Here is a 20,262-nt window from a genome sequence, read left to right on the forward strand (position 1 = left end):
TTGCACCGCCCCAGGGAGTTGGATTTTCAGTTTCTCCCGTGTGCGCTCCTCCTCTCCGCACACCAGCAGGCTGCAGAGGAAGGTTTCCGTAATGTTTGGAAACACGGGAGGTAGTTTAGTAAATGGCCCGTTCTGGCAGTGCCGCTTATCCATGTTTTCCAAAATGCATGTAATTTCCACTTTAGTCTCGGCTCCCCAATCCGCAATGTGTTCTGAAGTGTCAGTTCTAAATGCAGCTCATTCCTTGCGCAGTGGGGAATTGTGGTGTGGCTCTGCAGCGTGGGCCAGGGCGCCTGGTGATGCGACTGCACTTGGAATTCTGTGTAGGCACCCACATGACACCCCACCATCTTCCCCCCCTAAGCAGAGATGTGAACTACTCGTGGCCTTGGGACAGAAGAAACAGAATTACTCTCTTGGGCTTGGACTGGCAATTTAGGACTAATGGAGATTGTGGGGAAAGAACACACAGGGCAGGTTGGGGCGTGGAGGCTTCTTATCTGTAGCATGGCCCAGGCCCTGGGATGGGAAACACCCAAAATTTCCCTGCCTAGAAGAGGACAGTGGTCCCAAGGCTGTTTCCACAAGGGCCATAGTAGCATGTGGGGACACAAACAATTTAGTCACCCAGCCCCGAACATCTGAATCATGTAGAGATCTGAATGGACTGGATTCCAATCCAGCTAACGTTTATGGAGCCTCTGTTGTGTGGCCAGCATTGTGCTAAGGCTCATGCCGGTTGTTTTGAGCGTGCCTGGCGGAAGCTCCTGTCGGGGTGGGGGGGGGCGCATAAGCCACTGTGTTCTGCTCAGGAAACATTTGAGTGCTGCTTTTGTGCCAGGCTTGTGGATTCTGAGTTGAACGGAGATGAGAAGAGACCTCGTCTCCTACTTCCCTGCCCAGGGAGTCCTGGGTGGTCCCAGAACTGTTCAGCAGAAGCATTTGCTTAATCCCAAGGCATTTTGTTCTTTAGGAATTTCCATTCTATTTCTTATCCAAAAAGAGACACGGATGCTGAAGCTGAAATTTGTCATTGTAGATAAAACATTCTGTTCACTTCATCTGGTTATTTGATGGGAAACAGTGGCGTTTGGATGCCTGTTTATTTCTCACTGTTGGTAAAATAATCCTGTCCCCAGCAGGCTTGCCACTTGGGTCCACTCCCTATCCTCCTCCAGCACAGAGCGTGGGTTTCTGGGGAGCTGGGCACCATGGCCCTGGGGAACAGACTTTCCTTGGATCTTCCTGTTGTAAATTCTTGGCTGTGGGCTCTGCAGTGCAGGAGGGAGTGGGGGTTCCAGAGCGTATGATTTGAAAATAGGAAGAAGGAGAGATGCCAGATACATAAAAAGCACATGGATTTTTCACACTGGGGGTAGGGGGGATCGAAACAAAATCTCAATTCTGAAAAGTAGACCCAGTGTGCAAAACCCTTTCCAGCTCATGAGCTCATTAGGAGTCAAATGCCACCGAGGCCACGCCAAAAGTGGGCCTGTAACCCCAGAGATCCCTTTAGAAGGACAGTCAATATCTGATCCCAGGAATAAGGGGAACCCCTGTGTGTGAAGAGAAAATCCTAGGTTCAGCTGTGCCTCCCTCCTCCAGGGATCTCGGGTTTAATGTTGGCCCTTTTTGGAATCCACACAGCACCTTTCTCATGGGTTTAAAAATAGACTCCAGGGCTGCCAACCCTCTTAAAAAGAACATGATGGAGATTGGTGCCAACTCTGTGGGGCCTGATCCGGGCTCTAAATAGACCCCTGCACTTGCCATCCCTTATTCCAGCCAAGCCGGGTGCCCAGGGTACCTTAATTGACCACTGGGCACTCCCCACACAAAGTTAAATAGAAAACAACCAAGACTCCATTCCTCTCTCCTTTTCTTCTGTCACTGCCATCAAGGTTGAGAAGGAATGACCAGGTTTAGAGGGGGTCAGACTGGATTTCTGATTCAATTCAATGTGACATTTGTGTGGAACATTCTGTAGAGTTCCTTCCTAGTTAATAACATTTCCCCGACAGCAATACTCCTGGTGGCCAGCACATTCTCCAGGATGGTCACTGGCTGGCTCTGAGTGGCGATAAACCGGCCTGCCTTTCTCAGTAAAGGGTGGGGTTCCTGGTACCCACCCTTATCAGTGGCACCCAGAGTCTCTAGGAGTGGGGGCGGCTCCTTGGGTGGGTGAGGCAGAACAGATAGAAGGAGGGTCAGGAGCTGAATGGGTCAGCAAGCCACAGCCAGCGTCAGGACACTGCAAGGGCAGCTGCTGACAGGGAGCGTGGGGGCACAACTGTGTCCACACGTTGTTTCTTTGCTGCCGAGAATATGGGCATTGAAAAGGTGCATTATAAACCCAAGAGGTCTGGGTGCAGAGCAGAGCTTTCAGGTTTCTTGGGATCCTGATCTTGGCTGTGGGTGTTTGACCCTGGGTCAGCAGTGATGAGGCCCTGATTTTCCAGTGTTGAGGCAAAATCAGTGACACTGCACACCTCTGAGGGAGATGTTAACTTTTGACAAAAGCTTTAGTCCAGAAGAAAGGGAGGGGAGGAGGAAAAACGAGCGTCAGCTGTCACTGATGGAGCACCTACCATGTGCCAGAAGTGGTGGTCAGCATTTTCACATTATTCTCCCAATATTGGAGAGATGGGTGAAGCTAGTTTCATTTTACCGATGAAGAAATCAACTGATGATGAAATAACTGATGATGAAAAGTTATTTCCTTTATCAAAAGCTGTACAGCTCAATTGTGGGAGACCTACTGACTTTCTGTCCAGAAAGCAAATAGTGTTGTTGCTATTGAGTTCTGGGTTTGAGTTGATTGCATAGGAGGGCTGAGCAGGACAGTCATTGCCACAGGGCCTGAGCTACCAGGACGCCCTTCTCTCGAATCCTGGGGCTGCCCTGATCTCAGCTCTGATGTCCCTGTAGAGAGGCGCCACCTCATGTCCCCTACTGGTCACCATTTGAAGCAGCCTGAACCTATCCCCCCAAATCATCCTGGGGAGGCAGAGTCCCCTGAGAGCCCCACTCATGTGGGATGGAATTCTCTGCTTCAGGCTCGTGTTCCTCCAGCTTGTGAAATCCCTGCAGGAATTCACAGCAGCAGCAGTCCCTCGAGTGTCCCAGAGCCCCTGTCTATCCTGAGAACAGCTTACTGCACCAAGCCAGAAGTAGGCTGGGGGTTTAAGTGCTGCACAATTTCTTCCCTTTCTTCTCTCCCACACCATCCCCGCTTGGCGTAGCTGCATGTGGCTCAGAGGACAGAACCCCAGAGGCGAGGCCTCCAGCATTTCATTATGCTTGTCTGCAGAGAGCGCTGCAAAAAGACAGTCGGTAAAATATTAAGCAAGATGGGAAAAGCCTGCAGACTCCATGAAGCCATAGGCTAGAACAGTGGCCTGTGTCAGCTGAGTCTTCAGCCTTTTCTTCAGCCCATCAGTTCCTTTCTGGTGGTTTGTTTTGATCTCATCGGCAGATCTTAGCACACTAAATGCCTACATAAAAACATGCAGCCTTGAAGTATAAACAAAATGGAGATGGAGAAGCAGGACGATTATTTGTGGTCTAAGGGTGTGGTCGTGAAGGTTGACGGGGCAGTCAGTTATGGGGAAAAGAACAATGGTTTAGCTTTCTGAATCCCTAGAACCCAAAGAGACCCTTCTAACATGCATAGCTTACCCAGTGGTCTCTATGCCAGATCAAAGGGTGAGTTATCTTTTTCTATCCTGAGGGATCTCCGGCAAAGATTAACCTCTTTCTGAATAATGAGTTCTGTTAAGTCACGTATCTCTTATAGCTGGACATTTCTTTCTGTGGAATCTAAATCTTTTCCATAGCAATTTAACCCCAAGACTTAAAGTTTCTTCATGACTCATGGAAGTGGTGGGGACGTCATTCTTCTAACACGAGTCGGCAATCACTGTGTCTAGCACTGCCCAGCACTATGCCAGTCACATAGGGGAGTAGGTGGGGAAAGCGAGGGAGAGGGACCGGGAATTCGGAACTTGAAAACCAAGCTGTCTCTGCCTGGGAGACAGTTATAATTTTGTTCTGGTGCCAGGTCTCCACACCTGGGACCGGGCACCATATAATTAGCTCCACTGTGGCGTTCCAGGGTGCAGTGCTGGAGTTTAGGTTTCAAGGGCTCTCTCCTTAGCCTTATCAGCTCAGCTCCTTTAGCTCCAGGCCTCACTGAGCAACATGTCTGTAGTTGTGTCCTTTCTCCTCCTCTTGGGCCTTGCCTGACTCATCGCCTGTCTAAGTTTCAAAGCCTCAACCCTAATGAGCTCATGACTAATGTCAAGAATTCTTGGCAGTTCTGAGAACTAAAGTCCTCTAATAATAATGCATCTTTCCCATTACACTCAGAGCGCTGCGGGTTGTATTCAGCTTCTGGTCCATTGTGACTATCACATCTTTTTCTTTGTGATTGTTTATCACCCACAGCATTGTAGAAAGAAAGACACAGCTTAAGAATTAGAAGACCTAAGGACCAAAATGGGACTGGGAATGTTTTTGCTACTGAGCTTTGAATATTTTATTTATAAGATCTGTTTATCTCACCTTTAACAAAGATATTCTGTATATATAGAACTCTCAAAACTCAATAAGAAAACAAACATTCCAATTTAAAAATGGACAAAAGATTTGAATAGCTGCATCGCCAAAGAAAATATATAGATGGAAGATAAGCACCTGAAAAAGATGTTTAACATTATCAGTTATTGGGGGAAATGCAATAGACCCCGTTTCTACCAAAAAATTTTTAAAAAATAGCCATGTGGTGCATCTATTAGGATGTCTGTATTAAGACAAACCATACCAAGTCTTGATAAGGATGTGGATTGGCTGGCAGGAGGCAGGGATTACCAAGGGGCATGAGGAAACTTTTGGAGGTGATTGTGCCCATTATCTTATGTGGCCATGGTTTCATGGGTATACATATGCCAAAACTTAGCACATTGTCCATTTTAAATGTGCAACTCGTAGTGTGTCAATTAATCCTCAAATCGTTGCTGAAAAATAGTATCTCTTTCAGTTCATTATGCAAGTCAATTGCATTCGTGTTTTTGAAAGTATTATATATATTATTCATCCATTTGAGCAGGGCGTTTTCTCTCTCTCTGTAAATATTAATGTTGGAACAGTGCATTAGAATCCCTTGAGATATTCCACTGAGCTGTGATAGGGCTGTTCCAGTAACCATCATTTATTAATTGGAGCTCTCTATGTAGAGGATTCTAGCAAATCTGGACAGTAGTTTTCAGAGGCACGAGGCAAGAGACCTGGAGGTCTTAGCAGCATGTGCCTGGGGCGGGAACAGGCTTTGTGACTTTCTTCCAGATGGACTGCTGCCTTCCAGAGGGTGCCCATCCTTAAGTTCAACCCCAGTTCTGTGGAGGGTCTTGTGCCTGGAGAATTCTCATAGTGTTGTCTTCAAATACCAGTATTTTAACCCCATGAGGAGGAGTTAGTTGTATTATTACACTTCAGATCCCTCCTTTTGACAACATCCTGGCCTTTTCTTTGATCTTTGATTATCCTACTTCCTTGGGACACTCCCCCTCACCCACACCCCCGCCATTGCTGCATGGTTCTGCAGAGTACCAGGCTTTGTAACACACTCTCGCAGTATTTTCTTCTTTTCAAATTTTAAATTTTTATTTTTTTAGAGACAGGGTCTTACTCTGTCACACAGGCTGGAGTGCAGTGGTGCAATCATGGCTCACTGCAGCCTCCAACTCCTGGGCTCAAGTGATCCTCCTGTCACAGCCTCCTGAGTAGATAGGAATATGGGTATGTGCCACCATGACTGGCTAATTAAAAACTTTTTTTTTTGGTAGAGACAGGGTCTTGCTATGTTGCCCAAGCTGGTCTTGAACTCCTGGCCTCAAGTAATCCTCCTGCCACAGCCTCCCAAAGTGCTGGAATTAGGATCCTTTAAGATCATCCCCCACATTATCTCTTCCTGGCGCCGAGCACACTATTGTTAGGAATCTTGCCAGTGCTGCTAGTGGCAGGGCTTTGGGTCAGTCTGGCTCTGAACCAGTTGGTCCCACAGTTTACTAGTGGGGACCTTGGTCTTGACCCATTGCCTGCCTGGGCTCAGTTTCTTTATTTATCCAACTGCAGTAGCGTTGCCTGTCTTATGGGGTGGCCATGAGGATTTAAATGAGATAATGCAATATGCCCATCAGCTAATAGGCCCTCAGCCTACCAGTTACTCACCAATGCATAGCTGTACTGTGCACTGTCAGGGAGAAGGGAGACAGGAAAAGAGCATTTGGTGTTGTATCTTGACTGTGATTTGAAGCCAGCACGAAGCTGGCTCATGATAGAAAACACCTATGATCTGAAAAAGCCATATTGCCAGGGGCCCAGTTACCTGACACTGCTTTTACTGACGGTTCCCTCACCTCTCTGAATTGAGCCTACTCTTCATGATGTCACCCCAAGACTTCCCCAAAACCCCACACATGGGTTTTGACATCTGCCCCTGAAATGACTGCATGAGAAGGTGATGGTGGTCCCAGGCCAGAATACTGGAGCTGACTGCGCGGACACAGCCGCGGGTGACGCTAGTTCACCGCCAGCGTCAGAGCAGTGCGGGAGGCAGTGGGAGTGACAGCTCTGCCCTCCTGCAACCCAGCTGCGTCTCGCGTGGCGGCTCTCAGGCAGAATCTGGAATAGGCTGATTAACTGGTATCTCAGGACACGATGGAAGAGCTCAAAACATGCAAATCGGTTATGGGACATAAATAGAGTTTGCTGGGCTCACCCAGGCCGCGTCTCGGCAGGCTCCGGGAACCATTTACCGGGCTTTCGGGGCGGCGGGAGGCAGGGCGGGAGGCCATGCAGCTTGGAGCTCCTCACCTCCATTGGACGTGTGTGCCTCCCCTCCTCAGGGGCAGGACGCCCGCCCCGCGCCCGCCAGCCGGCCGGCACCTGCAGCTGGGGCCGCACCCCGTCCGCGCCCCCGCGTGCACCCCCTCCGCAGGGCTTGGCAGCAGGTGCCTGCTCTCCAGAGAGCGCTTCGCATTAACTTTCCCATCTGACATAATCATGGAGAGAAAATGAAGAGATCCCATTAGCGGCTGGCGGGCGGGCGGGAGAGCGCAGGGCCGGGGAGCATCGAATCCCTGCCGGGGCCGCGGCCGGGGGGCCCGGGCGAACGGAGGGCGCCTGTATTTTTAGCCAGATGCCGCGTAACTTGCTGGCGCTCCCCGCGCCTCCCAGCAGATAACCGGGAGGGGGAGCGGGAGCCGGGCTCGGATTTCAGCGCGGGCGCTGGACGATGGCAGCGCGACAGGGCAGGTCCGGGCCAGACTCTGCGGTGAGTGCACGAGCTGTCGCGGTTGCTGGGCCGGAGCCGGGGCGCGGGGATCCGGGCCGGGGCCGGGGCTGGGGCTCTGCGTCGGTCCTGCGGGCTGCGGCTCCGCGCCCGGCTCCCCGGCGCCAACTTTCTCGGGCGGGTGCGGGCACGCGCGCCGGGGCTGCCCTTCTGCTGCCTCACGCCGGGCGCCGAGGCTTCTAGCAGGATCCAGGGGAAAATTCCTCTGGCCTGGAGGCTGCGGCCGCGGAGGGGCTGGAAACGGGGCCGGGAGGCGGAGGGACCTGTGGCCGGCCCGGGAGAGGCTCACGGGCAAGAGCGTGGAGCCGCCACCCGGGTGCCCCGAGGGGGGCTGGGCGCTGGCCGAGGCCGCGTCCCCTCACCCCAGGGCGAGAGCCTGGCCGCGCAGATTCAGCCGGGGGTGGGGGATGCACGGCCTTGGGCTGAACGGGCGCCTGGTCTGCGGCGCGTCTGGCCCCTAAACCTCAGAAACGCGAGGGGCCCAGAGGCCCCCAGGTAGCAGGAAATGAATGGGGGTAGAGGAAGGCAGACCTGTTGGGCCCCCTGGTAAGCCTGGAGCTCCCCTCCGCTGTCCCCCGAGATCCTCGCAGCCCCTGGCAGGATCCCCATTTTAGCAATGGGGAAATAAATGGAGGTTCAGGGCCTTAGGTGAGCACAGCATCAAGTGGCCGAGCAGCGCGTCCCAGCCAGGCCTTCCCCAGCGACTTCCCAGCCCACCCTGCCAGGCCCCCAGGGCGGGGAGCAGACAACACAGGGAACCCCAGGGATTTTCCCAAGGCTCTGAGTTTGGGTGGAGAGATTAAGAGGGAGCCCAGCACTCCTGCTCAGGCGTCTTGTTTCCTCATTGACACCTTTAGCGTGTTCATTTTATTGTTGCTAGTGGCAGTCAGACTGGGGTGCCTGGAGACAGTTTGTAAAGCTGTAACAGCACAACTTTCTGGAAGGCCAAAGGAAAGAAATATAAAACACACACTCACTAGGGCCCGGCGTTCACCTCTGTTTCTCCATCGTCAAGGGAGCAAAGGCAGGGCTACCGGGGTGTGCTGGCTGGGGATAGCTGTCTTTCCTGATACCCCAGCGAGGCTCTCAGACCCCCCACGCAAAAGCAGACAGCTCCACATCAGGGATGCTGCCTGTCTCCGGGCTGGGCTGCAGTTCCCCCAGGAAAGAACCTGGAGTTTCTTCCTGAGAGCTCTGACAATGACTGTGTTCAAGAAGCTACATTTTGCTCCAACAAGGCCCTGTGGGAAAGTGGTATTGCCTTCTTGCTGTTTACAGCGATTGATATTAGCACAGTTTCCATTCACCTTTCTAGACAGGAATTTTGTGCTAAAGATCTTGAGAAGGTCAGTCATGACCTGTCCTGGGGAAAACTTAGGGCACCCCAACTCCCAGGGAAGGTGTGAGGAGGCCCCAGGGTTCTCTCACCTTGGTCCGCCTGCCCGGTGTTTCTGCACACCCTATACTCATGAGTGACAGCATGTTGACATTGTGCAGCGTGCTTCCGGCCTCTCCCTCCCAGGATACCTTAGCCCCCTCGCTCCCCATCTATTGCTATATTAGTATCTGCTCAGGAAGTGCAAGTTTAATAATAGTCTGGGTGTCTCAGGTAACCAGGATTCACCACCCTTTCAGAGCAGGCTTGATGAGAACTTAAGTCCTAGGAGGAATTCTGTTCCCTTCCTTCTCTTCCATTTCCTTCCTCCTGAGGTCGACACAGCCTCCAAACCCAGGCGGAAGGCTTTCTCCAGCCAGAGCTGAACTGGAGAGACCCCTATGAGCACTAGAAAATGATTAGGCTGGCACAGTGGTCAAGGTTGTAATCCCAGCATTTTGGGAGGCTGAAGTGAGAAGATTGCTTGAGGCCAGGAGTTCAAGACCAGCCTAGGCAACATAAGGAGACCTCATCTCTACAAAAAATAAAGAAATTAGCCAGGTGTGGTGGTGCATGCCTATAGCTCCAGCTGTTCGGGGGGTAAGGGGGATGCTGAGGCAGGAGGATCTCTTGAGCCCAGGACTTTGAGGCTGCAGTGAGCTATAATCGCACCACTGCGGAAACCACTCTGCAAGAAAGAGGGAGACCCTGTCTTGAAATAAATAAAGAAAGAGAGACAGCAAGAGACAGAGAAAGAAAGAGGAAGGAAGAGAGGAAGGGAGAAAGGGAGGGAGGGAGGGAGGAACGAAGGAAGGGAGGGCGATGGGAGGGAGGGCGATGGGAGGGAGGGAGATGGGAGGGAGGGAGGGAGATAGGACGGAGGGAAGGGAATGATTGACCTAGGAAGTGGTTGTAGCACAATAGTTAAGAGAAAGATTCTGGAAGTATGCTACCTAAACTCAAATCCTGGTCAAGCTATGTATTAGTTGTGTGACTTTGGACAAGTTACTTTTCTCTGACTTGATCACTTCATCTGTAAAAAGGAGATTATAAAACTCCTGCCTTGTGAGATTATTCCGAGGAGGGAGTGAATTAATTTATATGGCATGCTTCAAACCTAGGGAGAGCTTTGTGAAAGTACAGGTGTTTTGTTTTGAAAGGAAGTTCAGGGACATCACATGGATTAGGCAGCAGGGAAGCAGGCGCAACAGAATGTCTGCTGTGTGCAGACCCCCGAACAGGCACACAGATAGAATTAGATTAAAACAAAGCTAGAGATGGAGAGGGGAAGAGACACCAGAAGACAGCTTTGGTGGGGTGCACAGCGGAGGTGCCAGCGCCTCACTGGTGACCGGGGTTTGTGAACATGGTGGGTAGTTTTCCGTATAGTCAACAGGCAGGCCTCCTGGCCCTCTGGTCTGGGGATGGATGAGATGTGGAGAGGGCCAGTCATTCTGCTCCGGTTTGTCATAGCCCGGAGATGATCAGGTTTATATTTTGTTGCTGTTGTTTTTCGGGTCAGTATGTGCTCAGGTAAATATTTTGAATGGAACACATTGGATTATTTGGATATTCCTTCTGCCCTGTTGCATATGCTGGAGGTAAGGAGGACAGGTCATTGAACTGGAGCAGTTGGACTAGATAGATGGGCAGTAGGGGCACAGCAGAACAAGATGGTAAAGATGAGTCACATCCCAACTAGGGCCATTTGCTCTGTAGCTGAAATATTGCCTGGCCCCTAGGGGGTTCTCAGTGAATACTCGTGGAAAGGATCCACAGCTGCATGCGTGCACAGATGACCCCTTTATAACAGTCACTTGAAGGCTCAGATCAAGAGGGCAAGGACCTATATTCCGAGTTATTATTCTCTCTTTGCCCTAGTGGGATATTGGACTTGAAATAAGACCCCAGTAAATACATTGTAGAATTAAACCGAATGATGCGTAGTTGCTACTGTGAGTGGCATCATTATCTGCAGTTCACCTCCCAGATGCCCTGAGGATCCTGCCGAGTCCTGACTAATCTCTGCCTGTAGAAGACCAAAAAATAAGGAAAAAGCCTTAGCTATTGCATTTCACCGCTAACTATTGAGGTGACCTTAGCCGATCACTTTACTTCCCTGGACTTTAATTTTATCGTCACTGACAAGAAGGGCTGGAACTAGATCTCTCCTTTCTAGAGACCTGTCTTGGTCTGAATAGAGTGCCCAGGGACAGAGCCTGGACCTAGTGGGAACTCCCAGCATGTTTGCTCTGCTGTGGATTGACTGTTTAATTGGGAGGGGCATGTAGGCCTGACCAGCCGCCAGTCTGTCTGGGCTGTCTGGCCCTCAGGCTTGAAACTGCCAGGAATGCCCTTGGGGTCAAGGGCAGTGGAAAGGCAGAGGCTTCAGTGGGGTACCCCTGGATTCAATCACCCCGAGTGTTTATCTGCAGAACTTGGGCAAGTTATTAACCGCTCCAAACCTCAGTGTCATCACCTCTAAAATGGGGAAAATAATTATACCTCCCCACAGGTTGTGATAAGAATTAAAAGCTATAATGCTGGCAATGCATTTGACCCAGTGGTTGGTATTATAGTTTTTTAGTATTCTATTATGGCAATGGCAGAAATGGTTTAGCCTTCCTCAGTCTAGTCCAGATGGGGTTTCCCTTAACTTCTATTTGTGTGCTTGTCTATTTGACATAAATATTCTTTTTTTTTTTTTTTAGACAGAGTCTCACTGTGTCTCCCAGGCTGGAGTGCAGTGCCACAATCTCGGCTCACTGCAAACTCTGCCTCCCAGGTCCAAGTGATTCTCCTGCCTCACCCTCCCAAGTAGCTGGGATTACAGGCATGCATCACCACACCTGGGTGCTTTTTGTATTTTTAGCAGAGACGGGGGTTTCACCATGTTGACCAGGCTGGTCTCTAACTCCTGGCCTCAGTGATCCTCCCTCCTCGGCCTCCCAAAGTGCTGGGATTACAGGAACCACAGCACACAGCCAGTTTGTCATACATATTCTTATTTGTTTCCTGGATTCAATGCTTTAAGCAGTCAAACAGTGTCATCAATGAATATTGCATCTATTTTTATGTACCCACCTTCAGGTTTTCAGCCTGAATCGTATTATTGCACTGTAAACGGTAGTTAATTGATGGGAGAAACATCTCTTTAACATTCTTATTCTTGGGGAATAATATCATCTTTTTCCTAATAATTGAATCCAGACAGACTTTCTGAATCAGCAGGCATAAATAGACATTTATCTGAGCGACTAAACCTTGACTGGGTTTTCTCTGGAAACCCAGCTCATGGCTGGAGAGCCAACAGCTTGATCTTCATTTCTGAAATATTTCCTGCCCCACAGATGCCTTGCTGAGGCACCTAGGATGTGAAAGCCATGTGCTTTAGGTCAAGGGAGGCCTTGGCCTAGCAGACACTTAATGCTTTGGAGGATTCAAAAGGGACAGAAAACTTGGTCTCTGCCCCAAGAAGCAAACAGTTTGTCTGGGGAGACAAGTCTTGCCTGGATTAAGTAGCTAGAGAAAGAGATATTTTAAATGCATCAAGAAACAAGAAGCTCCTGTTTTGTGGTTCCTAGATTTAAACATGGCAAATACTGAGAGTCTAAGCACAGTGTCATTTGTGCAGGAGGTAGCCACCTTTGGGGCCTTGAACGGAAAAAAGATTGGAATCAGCAAACCAGAGTGAGAGTGAGACGGAGCTTCAGGGCCCGGGAGGGAGAACATGCGAGCCAGGAAGTAGACAGAGCATGGGAGTGTCACAGAGGGCAAGGGAGGTGAGGGAAGGGGCCCTCCTGCCACCGTGAAGACAGTGAGATAAGTGAGCATCTGTTATGAGCGGGCAGCCACAGGGCTTGGACTTGAACTTACATCATAGGGGGCCTATGTGAGACCTAAGGTTGGGGAGGGCTGGCAGGAAGTCAGGAATTGGGGAAGAGCAGTGAGGCAGTGGTGGAGGAGGTTGGCTGGGAGGCAGAGTGAGGAAGCAGCACTTCTGTGGGCATTGTGGGCAGGGGGTGGGGGGTGGTGGGCACCACCTGAGTGTGGAGGGAGGACCCTCCTGTCTGGAAGGCTGGAGAACCTTACTGCTCATGCCTGGGGACCCCCTGTTTCAGTGGCGAAAACGTGAAGTGCTGCTTTGGGGAGGAGGATGAGAGTTCTATGTGGTCTTCAGCTGTAGATTTGGAGTCTTCTGTGTTCAAGGGTGTTCAAAGGTGATCATCACTAATGTGTGTATTAGTTTCCCGTGGCTGCTGTAACAAATCGCTCCACACTTAGTGGCTTAATGCTCCAGAAATGTGTTCTCTGGCCGTCTGGAGGCTGGAGGTCTAAATCAAGGACTCCACAGGGTCGCACTCCCTCCAGGGCTTCAGGGCCCTCTTCCATGCTTCTCCACTGCCCAGAGATTCTTTGCTTCCTTGTGTGTGGCTGAAGTCACTCCAGTCTCTGCCTCTGTCTTCACCTAGCCTCACCTCTGTGTGTATACATGCGTGTGCACATGTGTATATGTGTGTGCATGCGCATGTGTGTATGTATGTGTGCACATACGTGCATCTCTGTGTGTGCATGTGTGCATATGAGTGCATGTGTGCATGCACATGTGTGCGTGTTTGTGTGTCTTCTCCTTTTCTGTCTTTTCTAAGGACACTTGTCATTGAATTTAGGGCCAGCCTAGGTAATCTAGGATGACATCATCTAAAGATCCATGACTTAATTACATCTGCAAAGAATTTTTTTTTTCCAAAAAAGGTCACCTTCACAGGTTCCAGGGTTGAGAGTGTGGACATATCTTTTGGGGGCACCATTCAGCCCACTGCAACATGTTTTTTTTTGAGGAGGGCACATAGAGGAATAAGACAGAGTGCCCAGGAGGAGAGGAAGCCACCGGGTGTGGGTCTTTTGTGGGAATGGCATCAAATGCTCCTCCTTGACATATGACCACTCTCACCCCTTCAACTCAGCCTTGTGTGTAACTATGTGCCAAGCACTGTTTATTCCCTTTAAGCATCATGAAAGGGAACAAGAAACACTTTATTTTCCCCAGCTTACAGATAAGGAAAAGGAAGCCAAGGGTGTCTACGTACCTGAGGGCACTCAGCTAGACACAGTGGAGTGTGTCTGAGCCCAGGCCACTGGCTCGAATGCCCTAGGACCGGGCTTTAACCACTACATTTGTCTTTGTGAGTGTCTTAGTCTGTTCTCATGCTGCTAATAAAGACCTACCTGAGACTGGGTAGTTTATAAAGGAAAGAGGTTTAATGGACTCATAGTTCCATATGGCTGGGGAGGCCTCACAATCATGGTGGAAGATAATGGAAGAGCAAAGGCATGCCTTACATGGCGGCAGGCAAGAGAGTATGTGCAAGGGAACTGCCCTTTATAAAACCATCAAATCTCATGAGACTTATTCACTATCATGAGAACAGCATGGGAAAAGCCCACCCCCGTGATTCAATTACCTCCCATTGGATCCCTCCCATGACACATGGGAGTTATGGGAGCTACAATTCAAGATAAGATTTGGGTGGGGACACAGCCAAACCATATCAATTAGTAAACTTTATTTTATCGTCCTCAGCTCTCACTCTCCCTGGCTGTCACTCATCTTTAAAGCAAACAGATGTTCCTGGGGGCAGGGGGTCTGAGATGCACGGGGTGGGTGACGTAGCACCAGCTAAGGAACAGAAGGGCTTCACTCTCATTCAAGAAATCTGGTTGGGGGGGCACCTGGTGTTAAAGCTGATACTGAGCTGCAGAGCTGGGAGGTCCGGCTCATGGATTTCCGAGCCACACTACCTGCATCTGAGTTCCTCTGTGCCTCCCCCCTGCTGTGGGACCCTGCATAAGGCACGTATGCTTTCTGTGCCTCAGTTTGCTCATCTGTAAAATGGGACTCTGCAATCCTACTTACCTCTTGGGTATTTAAAATGAGGATTAAATGCATACCTGTGCACATGCATGTGTGTGAATATATATTATAGCCATCCTTTGGTATCTGCGGGGGATTGGTTCCAGAACCCCTGCAGATACCAAAATCTGCGGATCCTCAAGTTCCTTATATAAAGTGGTACAGTGTTTGCATATAACCTACCCACATCCTCATGTATACTTTAAATTATCTCTGGATTACTTATAATACCTGATACAATGTAAATGCTTTGTAAATAATTGTTGTACAGCATTGCTTTTCTGTTAGTATTACTTTTTATTTTAGTATTGTTATTTTTAATTTTTTTCCTGCAAATTTTCTATCCACAGTTGGTTGAATAAATGGGTTTGAGTGTATATGTAAAGTGCGGATAACGGCTCTTAGCACATAGTAAGTGCTATGTGCTGTTTGCTTAAAAAAACAAAACACAGGGCCAGACATGGCGACGCATGCCTTTAATCCCAGCACTTTGGGCGGCTGAGGCAGGAGGAATGCTTGAGCCCAAGAGTTTGAGACCAGCCTGGGGAACATAGTGAGACCCCATCTCTAAAAAGGAAAAACAAGCAAAAACAAAAACACAAAACAGCGCCAAAGAGCCCATGCTTGGTTTCTTTGGTGCCTGCATTCATGACTCCTGGGGCCAGAAACCTCTGTGATATTGCCGACTCTTTAGCAAGTCCGTGGAGCCCCTGAAACCTCAGAGCAGGGAAACACCAGGCTGTGTTGCGCACTTGCCATCGGAATGGGCTTCCTCTCAAAGGCTGATTCTACCCTGAGTCCAAGCCAAGAACGTTTGCTTATAAAGAGACCAAAAGGGGGCCAGGCACGGTGGCTCACGCCTGTAATCCCAACACTTTGGGAGGCTGAGGTGGAAGGATCGCTTGAGCTCAGGAGTTTGAGACCAGCCTGGGCAACATAGTGATGCCCCGTCTCTATAAAAAAGTTTTAAAAAAATAGTTGGGCGTGGTGGTGCACACCTGTAGTCCCAGCTACTTGGGAGGATCTCTTAAGCCCAGGAATTCAAGGCTGCAGCAAACTGCGCTCGTGCCAATGCACTCCAGCAGCCTGGGTGACAGACCAAGATTCTCTCTCTTAAAACAAAAAACAAAAAATTAAAAGAGGGGAGGCCTGGGTGCAAAGGCAGCTCACCCCAAGAGCAGTCCAACCAGGGCTATAGGGCTCCTGTGCATACCTGGTGTCACTGTGGGCACCAGGGTGCCACATCAGAGGGTGCAGAAGCTGCTGCAGGGGCCTGGGGCTTGAATGGGGTGGGGAAGTCATTAACGCACACAGGACACTCACCGCCTGCTGTTTTTCCTCACAGGCTGATGCTGCTACCAGCTTTCTGAGAGCAGCAAGATCAGGTAACTTGGACAAAGCTTTGGATCACCTGCGGAATGGGGTAGATATTAACACCTGTAACCAGGTAAGTGGGTTGGAGGCAGGCCCGTTGTCTCTGAAGAGTAGCTCTTGGTCGATGCCATTTCCTGAGAGCTTTGAAACTGCCTCTATTAACCTTTTCCCAGTGGCCTCAAAGCTCCCCCAGGGCTGCTGCCTGTGGAAGGCCCTAACCTTGGTATTTCTACTCCCGTCGTGGCCCAGGGCCCCACAGAGAAGGGCTGATGCCTGAACGGTATGGGCGAGGCCTGCACAGATCCCCTGCGGCCTCCTCTCTTAGAAGTTGCAGTCGGTCCTGCTGTTGTCTTAGAATTTGTAGCCTTTGAATTGGAGCAGGAGGAAGAGCCTTTGAAAGATGCTGTGTCAGTAGGGACGTTCAGTCTCCTTTGTCCACTGGCAGTCTGTGTGGGTTCTCCGCTGGCCTGAGAAGAAAGTCAGTGAATGAGGCCCCGCTTGGGTCAGGGGCTGATGAAGGTGTCTGGGCTCGGGTTGAGGATAATGAGGCTGACGCAGAAGTTCTCCAGGGCTCCTGAGCGACATAGCTGAGGCCCTCAGGAGGGGCTGGTGGGGAAACGGAATGCATTGGGTTTGGGCTAGAGGGCAGAGACTCAGGCTTGGGGCCAAAGATCCAAGAACTAACTGAGAGAGAGATGACCCTCCAGGAAGGGCACAGGTATGTGGCTGGGGCTTGTGGACTGGTGACAGGCTTTGTGTGTGTTTGTTGATATTTGCCTGCCAATTAAGTTGTTTAGTTACACATGCTAATTGTTGCTGATTTAGAATACATTTTACCCATTGCAACTTTTTTTAAACCACCTTAGCCATTAAAAATTTGTTCTTAATTGTGGTGAAATATACAGCATAGAATTTCCTGTCTTGCCTATTTTTTTGGCATACAGTTCAGTGGCTTCAGGTCCATTCATATTATTATGTAACCATCATCCATCTCCAGAACACTTTCCACGTTGCAAAAACACTAACGCTTCATTTCCCTCTACTCCCCAGCCCCTGGTGACCACTCTTCAGCTTCCAGTCTCTACAAATTTGATTACTCTAAGGACCTCACAGAAGCAGAATCCTGCTGTATTTGTACTTTTGCACCTGGCTTCTTTCATTTAGCATAATGTCCTCACGCTTCCTCCATTCTTTAGTGGCTTGGGTGACTTTTCCAAGCTAGCAGGGCCAGATTTTCCAAATGCAGGTTAAGTTTTCCATGGACAATGTGCCTCTGTCCTGTCACCTCATCCTCTGTTTCCCTGCCCTCCTGCCCCTGTTTAAAATGCAAAAAGGGCCCAGTGCAGTGGCTCACCCCTGTAATCCCAGTACTCTGGCAGACAGAGGCAAGCAGATCACCTGAGGTCAGGAGTTTAAGACCAGCCTGACCAACATGGCCCCGTCCCTACTAAAAATACAAAAATTAGCCGGGTGTGGTGGCGGGTGCCTGTAATCCCAGCTACTTGGGAGGCTGAGGCAGAAGAATTGCTTGAACCCAGGAGACGGAGGTTGCAGTGAGCCGAGATCGTGCCATTGCACTCTAGCTTGGGTGACAGCAAGATTCCATGTCAAAGATAAAATAAAATAAAATGCAAAATACTACCTGCCTTCACTCCTAGGGCTAAGACCCCATTTGGATTCAGTTGGTCTTGCAGTGGCAAAAATTCACAGCTGAAAGATCAGAGAGGATGGAGCAGTGTGGTGTGTGATAGGAAACAAGTGTGTGTTAGGAAGCAAAGCCCCTGGCAGCACACTTCAGAGGGAAGGCGAGATACATGGACCTGACTGGAATTTGCAAACTGGATGGGGAACCAGGCCCCCTGCCCCTTTTCTCATCCCTCCACCCAGAAATGTCAACTTCCACATATCCGCCGCCCAAAGGACATGGTGGTGGTTCTAAGCAAACATCCAGAGCTCAGGCTTGCCTTCGCGTAGCAGGTTGAAACTCTGAGCCCATTTTTTGATGCCAAGAGGTGGATGCAGCAAAGTCTGGGGTCAGGGTGACAGTCCTGGTGTGAGAGTTGCTCAGGAGACGGAGTCTGGGACCTTCTTATCTCCACACCCCCAGAAGCAGCTGCGCAGGCTGCAGCTGTGTTGCCCCAGCCCCCCGTAGGCAGGGGATTGCTCTGTCTCTCCACTTGGGACGGGTTCTCGGGCTTGTGGAGATGCACGCCTGCAGGCTTTCTTTGTTCTTGCTGTGGCTAGAGAATTGCAGATGCGTTTGTCCGCAGTGCAGTGCTCAGTGGAGGTGAATCATACCTTCAGAGGCCTTCCAAGGGTTAAGGTTCCAGCTCTCAAAGGAATCCATTGAGCTGAAATGGGGACAACTGAACATGTGTGAGACTTGAGCCAGGGCTCATTTTCTGTGTGAAATTGGAAGATTTTGATGCCGCCCGGGGAATGGCTATGTCCTGATTGGTCTTCCGTTGGAGAGGCCTTGGGTGTAACTGCCTTGTCACTCTGCCTTGTCTCCTCAGAGCACCTCTTCAGTCCATTTTGGGCTCAGAGAGCAGTAGGCACCAAGGCATTATTTGCACTTTATTGACACCATTTCCGATCGGCTCAGCGCCAGTGACAAGTGGCTGTCAGCCGGCTCGAGGCTGAGGGGAGGCTCCTCCTTAGACTCAAGACTGCAGTCCTGGCTAAGCCTGGCCTCTCTCTCAAAGAGGCCACTGCTGCAAGTTAGGGAATGAGCATCAGAAGGGAACGAAAGAGAGGCTGCACCGAGTGCAAAGCCTTCTGCTCCTGGTCAATTCCCATGTGGCCAGATGTGGCCTTCTTGGTCCCTGTCTTATGGTCTGTGGCTGAGCAGGATGGGTGGCTGCAGGTGGCTGCGCCTGGAAAGGAGCTGGTCAGGGTTGCTGAATCTCATTCTGGTTGCACAGGGCAGTTTGGTCTTGCTGTTGAGGGGAGAGTCCTGGTAAGGGGAGCAGGACTCCGGTGGCTGAACCCATGCCTGCATGAAACACACAAGTGCACCCAGCGGGACAAGCCTGCATCGGCATCGTGTGCACAGGGCTGGCCTCTTAATTTGATTAGAGTTTTCTGCTGGTTAAAACATGCATGAAAGCAAGCTCTTGTCCCAGGGTCATGGGAAGAGAATTTGCTTTCGGCTTGAATCTTCTGAGCTGATGAACCATGGTGGCGGTAACAGGGCAAATACTTATCCTTACATAAGTAACACACTTTCAAATAGCATGTTTTTGTGGAAAGAATGTGTACTGTTTGCCTTAAGAGGAAGTAATTACTCTAAGTAGCATGGAAAGAGACAGTCCTGGCTTATATAAGAGACATCTGAATATTCAGGGCAGTTCCTTGTTGCATGGACTGTGTCTACTAATGTTCTGTCATCGTTATCATTACCATGTCTTTGGGAAAGAAGAAATTTATATGTAAGAACACACACATGCATGCCTACGTGAGCCCCTTATATGAATGCCTGTTTTAAAATTGATTGTGCTTTAAATGCTTGTGTTCAGTGTGCTTCCTGTGCATCTCCACGTGCACTCATGTGTGTGGATGGAGAGCTGGGCTGCAGGGATAGAATCATTCCTTTTTAAAGTCACAGTCCTTATCCTCTCTGAACTGTAGTCTGTTGGCAGTGAGTGTTGTTAATCAAATGATCACACAAACAGATATGCACACCAAAAGCCATGTTAGGATCCATGAAGGGAAGGCAGAGAATCTTATGAGTATATAGGAGAGGCCTGCCCTAGAGTCAGAAGTCAGAGAAGGCTACCATGAGGAAGAGGCAGCTGAGCTGAGGGAGGAGCAGGGGCGAATGATGTGAAGCAAGGGAGAACAGGCCTGTCTTAGCAGCCTATGCAAAGCCCCAGAGGCAGGGAAAGACGCAGAGGGTTGAAGGAAGGCCAGAGTGGGCACGGCGCAGATAGCACGAGAGGCCAGGCGAGGCGGAGCTGAGATCGTGCTGGAGTCACGGCAGGGGCGAGAGTCACGACACTCAGTGACTAAGACCAGGATGTAAATATGGGAACAGGGGACACTGGGAACTATGGGTGGAGGAGGGAGGGAGGGGGACATGGGTGGAAAAGCTAACTATTGGGTACTGTATTCACTACCTGAGTGTTGGGATTGTATGTCCTCCAAACCTCAGTGTCATGCAGTACACCCATATAACAAACCTGCCCATGGACCCCCAAATCTAAACTAGAAGTCAAAATTACAAACACCTGGGACAGCGTGCCTCTG

The 20,262-nt window shown here is 50.1% G+C and overlaps 1 protein-coding gene across 9 annotated transcripts in view; it reads left to right on the plus strand.

The window, feature by feature from the left end:
* ANK1 (ankyrin 1) overlaps positions 1 to 20,262 on the plus strand; it is a 243,700-nt gene that overhangs the window by 120,710 nt on the left and 102,728 nt on the right. For 8 of the 9 annotated variants that reach the window (XM_032288089.1, XM_032288091.1, XM_032288095.1 and 5 more), the window contains exon 2: positions 15,986 to 16,087. In XM_032288089.1, the coding sequence (XP_032143980.1) occupies positions 15,986 to 16,087 (102 nt within the window). Of the gene's footprint in view, positions 1 to 6,929; positions 7,334 to 15,985; positions 16,088 to 20,262 lie in introns of those variants that run through there. The other variant, XM_032288093.1, reaches the window with a different exon arrangement.

Source organism: Sapajus apella, unplaced genomic scaffold (assembly GCF_009761245.1).
Source record: "Sapajus apella isolate SASKATOON/1434 unplaced genomic scaffold, GSC_monkey_1.0 scaffold21, whole genome shotgun sequence".
Classification (NCBI taxonomy): Eukaryota; Metazoa; Chordata; class Mammalia; order Primates; family Cebidae; genus Sapajus; species Sapajus apella.